Below are 10,073 nucleotides of genomic sequence, written 5' to 3'. Positions count from 1 at the left end.
AGAGAATGATAGTAAGGGTGAGAGACTATGCTAGCGTATGCGAGAGAGTTTGATAGTAAGTGCGCGTGACTACAGTAGTGTATGTGAAAGAGTATGATTGTAGGTGTGTGTGTGACTATAGTGGCATTAATAAGAGAGTTTGATTGTAAATGTGTGGGACTATATTAGCATAGATTAGAGAGCATGATAGAAAGTGTGCATAACTATACTAGTGTAGATGAGAGTGTATGAAAGCTTATGTGTGTAACTATATTAGTAAGTGTTTGACTAGAGTAGTGTACGTGAGTGAGTTTGACAGTAAGTGGCGTGACTATAGTAGTATATGTGAGGGGGAATGATAGTAAGTGTGAGAGCAGTGATTTTTTTCCCTAAACGGCCTCAATTACTTGCTAAAGGGGTACAAAACATGAATACATGTACTCTACACTTTGTGCATGTCTGGTATAGAAAAGTTACACAATTTGTTGAATTAGGACATACATTTGCGGCCTTTGTCGGGCGGCTTTAAATCTTATTCAATGAGCTACTCCCATCTCATTCTTCCATTTTGTAGGTATTTATTGAACGTTTGTGTCACTGCTTGTGTTGATTGTGTTGTGTGATGCAGGTCTTTTCACAGCAACTCTTTCAATTGTTGGCTTATACCAGTTACTCAGGTATGTCAAATAAAACACACTCACATTCAGATTTTGATTCATTCTATTTCAAAGAAACAGCTTTTCTACGACCAAAGACAGATATAATCCTTTTTGGCAATTCACAAAAATGCAGAGCTCCATCCTGCCACAAGAAAGCAACATTAAAACTCACAATAGCAACAGGTAAATAATAAACCTTGTTGAGTTTGACATTTTTTTCTGGATGATATCAACATACATCAGCAGTTGTTCGGTGGTGATCTCTTGACAAGGATGATAAACAGCGGTATCTTCTATTGCTGGAATAAACGGTGGTGTGGCTTCTTAAGGCTTTGCCAGGATTTACAGCACGGTTTCATATCGGTCCTCAGAGTCCCCCATTTCACACACAATACTTCCAGAAACAAGCTGAAGACAGAAAGAATGAGCTGTGACCTAAAATCTAACTCTGCAGTTCATAAGACACAACTTGCTGCTACAGTGATATTAGTAGATTGGGCATTCAGTTCAATTGATAGACTATATGCCACTAGAAAAAAATGAAAGATCATATCTTAAAGACACTTTTGTGTCAGGGTACGGGACAGTATATTTGAAACTCCTGGTGTACTCTGTGTCCAGCACCCCTGAACATTGAGGACACAGGATGTCCATCTAATGATTGTCAAGCTAATGGAATGTGAATTCTGTGAAATATATGGAATTCCACGAGGAGATTTTAAAAGAAAAAAGAGTGTGTCCAAAAGACACCCTCTCGTCAGGGTAAATTAGACTGCCGCACTCTCGTTATTGTTTCTCTCTTGCACGTCTTGTAAACCAAGGTCTCAGTGGATGTCTATCTGATGATTATCATGCTAATGTTAATTATTGAATTTGGAATTCAGGGCAATTGATAGAATCTAAGCTACCAGAGGAGTTGAAAAAAAGAGTGTTTCCAAAAACACCTTTTGTCAGATATCTGGTGAATGGCACCCCTAGACATCAAAGACTCAGAGGATGTCTATTTGATTATTGTTACACCTTTCGTCAAGGTATGTATTAGACAGTCGGAACTCCTGGTGGGATTTGTGCCTGACAGCCCTGGATATCGAGGACTCAAAGAATATTACGCCGACGTTATCAAATTGGGTATTCAGTGCAATTGATTGATTGTATACGACCAGATTAAGATGAAAGATCGTGTCCAAAATACACTTTTTTGGGGGTATGCACTAGACAGCTAGAACTCCTGATGTGGTCTGTGCCTGGCGCGCCTGGACATGCATCTATCTATAGGTTTCCTGCAGATCTTTGAAAAGTCTTAAAAGGCATTGAATTCATTCTAAATATAAGGTATTAATTGGCAATAAAATGTCTTAAATCCAATTTTCCAAAGTCTTAAAAGTATTAACACAGAAATAAGATTTATTTTTCAACTAAAAGGATTTAGTAACATTTATATATATATATATATATATATATATATATATATATATATATATATATATATATATATATATATATATATATATATATACATACCACAGCCATATCCCCCTAATGGGAGGTGGCTAGAGTCATTTCTGACTCTTTTTGGGAGATTGATTCAGAGGAGGGGATTCCCAGCCCCCTCGCTCAACCCAACTGAGGTGTTGGGAGTCATTAGGTGACCAAACCCCCCAATTCCAACCCCTAATGCTGAACGCCAAGCAGGGAGGCAACGGGTACCAATGTTTCAGTCTTAGGTATGACTCGGCCGAGGCTTGAACCACAACCTCCTAGTCTCGGGGCTGGCGCCATACCCCCAAGGCCACCGAGCTGGTATCCAAGGCCACCGAGCTGGTATGCAAGGCCACCGAGCTGGTATATTTTAATAATTCAAAATTTACTTTTGTGGTAACATTGTGTGACCACAATAAAATAACTATTTAAACAGTGATGTGGTTTCAGTCAAGCATTTCAGAGCAGGTCTACACACAATACAGTACAAATGGCAACTTCAGACGTTTGATTTGGACGATGAGAAATCGTCTATTTACTAAGAAGTGGCTTTCGGGCGAACGTTTTTCGGCATGGCTAAAAGCTGTGCCAGGTAATGTGCACGAGGCATGATGTAATTGTGTGCAAGAAATATTTGTATATTTTTGTTTGTTTCAATCGTGTTTTGGGGTCTTAAATTTGATTTTAAAAGGCATTAAAATAGTCTTTAAAAGTCTTGAATTTAACTTGCCTTAACCTGTAGGAACCCTGTGTATACAATTTCTTTTGTGACTATGTAAAATCGGATAGCGTGATGAGAAATGACAATTTATACATTTAGATATGATTTTGTGTTAAGCTAAATTTTGATTGTTTCATAAATGTATGCCTTGTGAATAAGATAATGAAATTCCAAAAAAAGTTCCTTTGAAAAATTTGATATAATGTAAATTGTTTTATTATTTTAAAACTCCGTTTTTATTATTTTCTCTCTTGAATATACAGTTGAGGGGACAGGACCAAGATAAGCTTTGGCTTTTTCCCATCAACTCATGGATGAATAGAGAGAAAAAAATATCTCCGCCATCGAACCACTGCTTAAAGGTACAATAAATGGTTTTAAATGGTCTAAAATTGTTTTATCTTTGTTATAGTTAATCCTTATAATAGACACATTTTAATAATTTTTGTAATTTAGGTACACGTTTTATTGATATTTTGGGGAATAATGGTTGTATTTTAGGTATATTTTTATTCATATTTTGGGTATTTTGGAATGTGTAAGAATGGACCAAAATAAGTACCAATACTTAGTATGGGGAAAAATGCTTAGTTTCTGGATCAATTCGGTGTTCAAATCGTGATCTCTGATAAATTTGTACCAAGTGGCGGCATCATATTTTATCTCTAATGGGATAGTCAAACTACATTTTTTTTTTTTTCGTTTTTACAACGCCGTTACCGTAACTGACGGCCAAAAGCGTTGTGCTATTTTGAATAAATTGAAACGAGGCAGCGCTGCGACTGAGCGAGCGAGTTGTCTGTCTCTGTGCCCTGCGACTGGCTGGCAACCAGTTCAGAGTGTCCCCTGCCCACTGCCCGAAGTTAGCTGAGATGGGCTCCGGCACCCCCGCTATCCTACTGAGGATAAGCTGTGCAGGTAATGGATGAATGGATGAAACGAGGCGTGTTTACTTTAGTATCAGTCACAAGTAAACCATAACATTCAACTGTAAACATTAAGGGACACATCACGCCTGCTCAGTAACAATATGGCATTGTGGGTAAAGTAGTTTGTGTATTATAATGCACGTAATAGAAAGAGGATTTGGATTGTCACATTGTTTTACGGTTGACTTTTGCAGTGAACAAAATATTTGAAGTGCAGTTGTCTATTTCTACTTGACTAGTGTCTCAGATTGTGAGAATTAGATTTATTTATTTTACATGGCAGTGGTATGTGCACTTTATAATGTTGATCTATTTAGTTTTGTTGCGTGAAAATACATGAAGTATGCTAGCATATGTCCATTTGAGCAGTTGTCTAAGCAGAGATTTATTCGAGAGTGAAATTCACTTTATATTTTTTAAAAGTTGACTTTTGTCATAAACAAAATCTTGGGGTACAGAAGGCTATGTCTACTTGAGCAGTTGTCTGAAGTAGTGAGGGTTGGACTTGATTTATTAAACTCACTTTATATTGTATAAGGCTGATTGTTATTTTATTATCATTTTTACTGTTTATTTCTGTTGCACTTCAAGTGTAGGATAAATCTGTGGGCAAGACATTGAATCCCTAAAGCCCCCAATAAGTAGGTAGGGGCCTTAGATGGCTGACTCCCTATTGGTATGTGAGTGTATGAGTGTATGAATAGGTAAGTGTGAAGCACATTGTAAAGTGCTTTGGGAGGTCTTCATTGACTATATGAATGTAGACCATTTACCATTTTACCATTTTCGGTGAGGTGCAATAAATATTACAAGGTTCTATAACACAACTACCTACTTGTCTGTTCTTTTCTATTCAACCTACTCACATACTGCTCATACATTTTCAACTCACTTACTTGACATCCAACAACTCCTTTTTAAAGTAATGGAAATAGTTACATTTACTGTAGAGTAATTCTATTACTAACTCACTTACTTTTTGGAAGAATTAGTGAGTAACTATAAATGATTATTATCACAGTACTCTCTTATTATTACTCTTTTTCTTGAATATACTGGTGCAATATTGAAATATGTCACTGCCTATATTTTCTCATGCTTGCATGATTTCTTTGTTTGTAAGTTGCCTATTATTTCAGTCATTTAAAACTTTCATTTATTCAGCCATATTTATATAACTTCATGTATTCTGTCGTAATTAAAGGTTCCTCTTGAGCTTATGGACTGCCCTGTTAGTATAAGAATTAATGTAAGCCATTTTCCTCTTTGCACTTGAGAACTTTCTGCGGCCATTGTCTGTAAGTCATTCATGCTCAGAATATTCTGTAAATGAAGGTTTGGCGTGATCTGCTCATTGTTGCAGCCTTTATCTTGACAACTTACCTTCTTTCTACCCGGATTCAAATAAACATGGGGAGAAGAGACAATTTACAACCTTGCCAATATCAAAAGTTTCAGGACAGTTGAATGGATGGTACGGAGATAAGCTTTGTATTTTTACCAACAGTTCATGAACTGAGAAAAAAATATGTCAACAACAACAACAATTTAGAAGCATGCGTATAAACAAGTAGTGCCACCTACGTTCACCCCTCTTCCTTGTTATTGGTCGGTCTATTAAATTGGCTGCAATTTCTTTTTCCAATTCCTCATCATCCCTCAGTGCCTTCAACTTAGAAAAAAAAAAGTTCAGTTGTTGAAATTAAATCCCTAACAAAAAGTCTTACCTCTTCCAAATAAGCTAATTTATCCACCAGTTCCAGACCTGCCATAAGAAAAACAAGTCAAAATCTGACTCACGTCCAATTGGATTAGTTCCCTCAATCATTGCTCACCTGGATTATTGTTCTTTTCAAAAGGAACAAGGCTTTTGTGCAGGAGCAAAGATAGAATTTTTCTCTGGATATCTGTGTCGTCTTTTGGGTTGTATACACCGTTAACTGCACAGAACCCCAAAATATCCCAAAACATGGAATCATCTGAACAGGTCATAAATCTCAGTTGACATACCTGTGTATAAGTTCCTCCCTTGGACATTAACCACACCCTGCAGCAGTAACAAAACCAGGAGTCCCAAAACTGAATTAAGCACTCGAAACTGTTCCATGACACTGAAAAAAACCCCGTTGTTCCTCGATGCAACACTGCGTCAACTCCTCGGTGGCGATTCTCTTCCTTGGGTTCCATCCCTTGGATATATGTATGGTTTCTAAGCCAGAGGGCGGGGCCAGTCTACCACTTCCGTACTAAATCAATAACATGTCAACGTTGGTGTCGTCAGCAATCGCGGCCAACGGAAATATGACGTGATAGGCAAGGCCAGTACCTCTATATCACTGTGAAACCAGACGTCATCAATCTGCTTGATGGTTCTAGGAGAAGTGAATCACTAATTTTGGCACTTGCGAGTCTTTTTCTTTTATTTGGATTAATCTTCTAAGTAGCTTCGTAGGATTTTGTCGTTGGGCGCTAAGTTAATTGATTCTTTCCCAAAGTGCAAAGATGAGCTTCACAATCTTGGCTGCAGAACTCATTTGAAGGTGAAGGAGCATTTATCACTGTGGGCAAGCCAATTTACTAGCGTCTCACTATATCACCGTACTTTGTGCGTCAGGTATGGTGCAGGCGAGGTGTTAAGAAAATGAGCTGGCAGGAACCGGATGAATTTGGCCGGTCAATGTGTCGTAAATGTTCTTCCGTGCCTTAAGTCAAGTGCAAGTTGATGTCTTGCATCTATGTTTGAAATAGCTTTTTTCTCAAATCCATCACTTGAGCTATTCTGTTACTGGATTTAAATGAAACACAGGGACTTAGTTTGATACGTTTATTTTGGTTTTAATATTGGATACCTGCAAAAAAAGATTTCATTGGATGCCAGTTCCTTATTTTGACTACAGTGGAACCTCGGTTCTCGACCATAATCCGCTCCAGAACCCTGTTCGAAAACCGATTTGTTCAATCACCGAAATTGTTTTTCCCATTAAAAGTAATGTAAAATTGTTTTAATCCGTTCCAACACCCTAAATGTTTACCATGAACGTAAACATGAAGCTAACCCAGGCTAATCGTACGTTCGCGTTAGCGTAATCTTCCGTACGAAAGATTACGCTAACATGAAAGTGTAAAAATTTAAAAAAGGATTATAAATAGGATTTCTTACCTTTGTAGTGAATGGTGGGGAGAGAAAAATCTTCAAAAGTTTTTCAACCCCTCCCAAAACTTGCGGCAGTTGCTTGCTTATAGCGCTATCTTCCTTAGCCGCATCACTCGATTTCACAGCCTCCTTATTCTTTACTATTGTACTGATAGTGGATTTAGCCATGCTGTATTCACTAGCAAGATCGGAAATTCGTACACCTCTTTCATATTTAGCTATTATTTCTTAAAGGCAATAGTTGTACGAACAAATTGTCTTTTTTCACCTGTCCTGCTTGCACCGACCTTCTTCGGAGGCATAATTAGGGGCTAAAACACCCGTACGCCGCTCAGCATCGCACCCTAGCGTACCGGTGTTCGAACTCCGATTTTTTGACCCAACAGCGGAGCAAGAATTTCTCAACATTTTTGGTCGAACACCGATTTGTCCGGACTGAGAGGCGTTCGAAAACCGAGGTTCCATTGTACCATTGTGAACTGTTGCTAAATGCATTGACCATTACATTATTGTCGATATCGGACAATCATGTTGTTGTTCTTTGATTTCCACAGCCCTTAGGGCTAATCTACTTTTTCTGACTTTGACAATTTAATAAAAAGAGTTGGCTCGCGGGCCTTAGAACAGTGTTTATCAACTGGTGGGTCGCAAACCCGTTTTTAGTGGGCTTCGGGCATTTGCCTTAGCAAAATAATGTTAAGAAAAAGAAAAAACAGATGCTCAATTACACACCTTAATAGTCGATGGCAATAATGCCCTGCTCAATCTTTTCTTGTTGAGTCAATCGGCATGTCTAAGAGGGACACATCTCATCTTATTGTGATTTCGTTGGTTTTATTTCCTTGATCTGCCCATAATATTGTGTCCAGAGAAAGTGAGTGATAAGGAGAAGGAAAAGTGGAAAACAGCAACAACAACAATGGAACTCCTAGAAGGTACATTAAATGGTTTTAAAATGTTATATGTTTGGCTTTTTTTACAAGTATATTATTGTTTATTCACGCCAAGTCAAGTCATGTTATTTGTATAGCCCCTTATCACAAGGAGTGTCAAAGGGCTGCACAGACCACAGATTATTGCAAACTACCGACTATTATGACACCATCCCCTGATCTAAAACTTACATGAGGGCAAGGAAAAACTCAAAACCTTAACCTGAGGTAAATAAAGTAACCAACTGTTTCATTGCCATACAGGGTTTTATTTGGGGGATAAATAACACAATTTCGAGGAGGAAATGTAATATTGTTCTCCCAAAATACTGATTGTGTCTGTCCTTTTCCAACAGTTTGAGAAAATACTTGCCCCATCATGGTATCCTTCCCCTTTTAATCCAACTATTGAGGTGTGGACAATGACACTTCCAATGTTTGGACAAAACTCAGGGTCATGTTGGCCCACAAAAAGTATTTCCGACTATTCCTGAAAATAAGTTTCCTTCCTGTAGATATCAACTCATTCACTGACGGCCCCAAAACTCATTGCCACCTGATAAGAAAATTATCCATCCATCCATCCATCCATTATCTTCTGCTTATCCGGGGTCGGGTCGCGAGGCAGCAGCCTTTAAATGGAAGCCCAGACGTCCCTATTCCCAGCCACCTCCTCCAGCTCATCCGACGGGATCCCGAGGCGTTCCCAAGCCAGCCGAGAGACGTAGGCCCAATCCCATTTCTCTCACTCGGCCCTGAGAACCCTCCAGTGAGGTCCCTCGATAGAGGAGTGCCCTCCGCGAGTGGAGTGCAAAGTGGAGATGGTTTGGACAAGACTTGCAAGGTTCCACCCCTGTCCAGGAGATGGCGGTAATATTAATTGGCTGTAGACCTTAGTGACGTATTGGTCTACGTCACATGTAAACAACTCGAGTCTCAACCTGTAGTGTGTCAGTTGGAGAGTTCGTGCAACGTTAAAAATGCCCGCTACTGCTGTGTTATTACCGATTGCCTGAAAGCTCATCATCTTTTCCGTGTCTCCAATCAACGGAGGACAAATGTGCTATACTGAAGACAGCTTCGGCGCTATGTAGTGCTGATTCATCTTTACAAGGTACGTACACTCATTAAAAAAAATGACCCGTTCGGTCAAATACAGTAAGAGTTAACATACAATGCACGTTCACATAATACCCTATGTTTGTGTAGACATAAATGGCAATCTACTTATTAGTATCTTAATGCCATTCTATGACATATAGTAGGGGTCTTGAATCTGTGACATGACGAAACGTAAACAAACACAAGAACAGTCCACCTGACCCTTTAGCTGACATAATATCGTCACCAAACTTCCCTGTACGACCCAAAAACCTTAGTTCATAAGGAATTTAATTCAAAAGAGTTGTCATTGAGTATAAAAAGGTCATTTCAACATTTTTTCATGATGCTTACATCACAGTTAAAGCGGTCTTTTTCTTTTCTATGCCCACATTTATGTCTAAATTGTTTGTTATCTATTGTGTTCCAGAGTGGCTGTCCCATAAGCGTGGACAGGTTGGACAGGAATGTTCCCATCCTGTGCTTATGGTTGGATGTGGAGTCAGAACTCATTCAGGACTTAAGGTTGAGCAAGAAGGTTATGTGGGCCCTGCAGGAGCTGCTAAAGAGGGAACAGGGCCATGGCTGGAGGTCCTGATCTACGTGTACTGGCTGGTCCACGCTCTGTCCTACCGTGTGGTGTCACGGGTCTTCAGGGTTCCCAGGTCCACCGTACAAAGAATTGTCCACAGTTAATATGGAATAAATTGCCCAAAAGCCATATTTTAGGCTCTGGAAGTCAGACCCACATTTGCATTATGTGCTTTTCTGCATTACTATTCAATAAACATCTTCATTTTGAGTAACACCTTGGTGGTTTATTTCATAATGATGTGAGATACTGTGTGTGAACTATGTGACTGTTGGACAGAAAACAACTACAAATCACTCCAGCTTAAATAATAGTTTACTTTCAGAAAAACAAACTCAAATTGGGCCAAAATACATAATATACCAATACTTCCATAAAGCTGGAAACACAAACTGGAACTTCATTGAGTTCTTAATAAAAAAAAAAAATTCATTTTATAAAACAAAGGGAAACATTGCAGAGATGTCACTGTTCTGGAAATTTGTCCACGAGCTTCCCAAAAAGGACGGGAACCGCTCAGTTTTGGC

The 10,073-nt window shown here is 38.9% G+C and overlaps 1 protein-coding gene and 1 long non-coding RNA gene across 2 annotated transcripts; one reads left to right on the top strand and one right to left on the bottom strand.

Annotated features, from left to right (window-relative positions):
* Positions 1-774: 774 nt before the first annotated feature.
* Positions 775-5,924, bottom strand: uts2d (urotensin 2 domain containing). Its single transcript, XM_088350155.1, has 5 exons — positions 5,778-5,924; positions 5,603-5,707; positions 5,495-5,532; positions 5,352-5,439; positions 775-1,046 (listed from the first exon to the last, which is right to left on the bottom strand). Exons 1-5 carry the CDS (start codon positions 5,872-5,874, stop codon positions 1,021-1,023), a joined length of 354 nt encoding a protein of 117 aa, XP_088206281.1. The 5' UTR covers positions 5,875-5,924; the 3' UTR covers positions 775-1,020.
* Positions 5,925-8,588: 2,664 nt separating this feature from the next.
* On the top strand, positions 8,589-9,760 carry LOC148354631 (uncharacterized). The gene is made up of 2 exons (XR_015852272.1): positions 8,589-8,967; positions 9,385-9,760. It is a non-coding gene; the product is annotated as an uncharacterized LOC148354631 (long non-coding RNA).
* Positions 9,761-10,073: the final 313 nt, after the last annotated feature.

Source organism: Urocampus carinirostris, chromosome 12 (genome assembly GCF_059441175.1).
Source record: "Urocampus carinirostris isolate Australia breed hairy pipefish chromosome 12, RoL_Ucar_1.0, whole genome shotgun sequence".
Classification (NCBI taxonomy): Eukaryota; Metazoa; Chordata; class Actinopteri; order Syngnathiformes; family Syngnathidae; genus Urocampus; species Urocampus carinirostris.
This window is presented reverse-complemented; position numbering and strand designations above follow the sequence as displayed.

Excerpts from the sequence above, each read along its gene's own strand:
- uts2d (XM_088350155.1), bottom strand. The coding sequence starts at position 5,874 with ATGGAACAGTTTCGAGTGCTTAATTCAGTTTTGGGACTCCTGGTTTTG. Across the intron at positions 5,533-5,602 it reads TGAAAAGAACAATAATCCAG|GTCTGGAACTGGTGGATAAA; the intron begins GTGAGCAATGAT and ends TTCTTATGGCAG. Across the intron at positions 1,047-5,351 it reads AACAAGGAAGAGGGGTGAAC|CTTGTTTCTGGAAGTATTGT; the intron begins GTAGGTGGCACT and ends TTCTGTCTTCAG.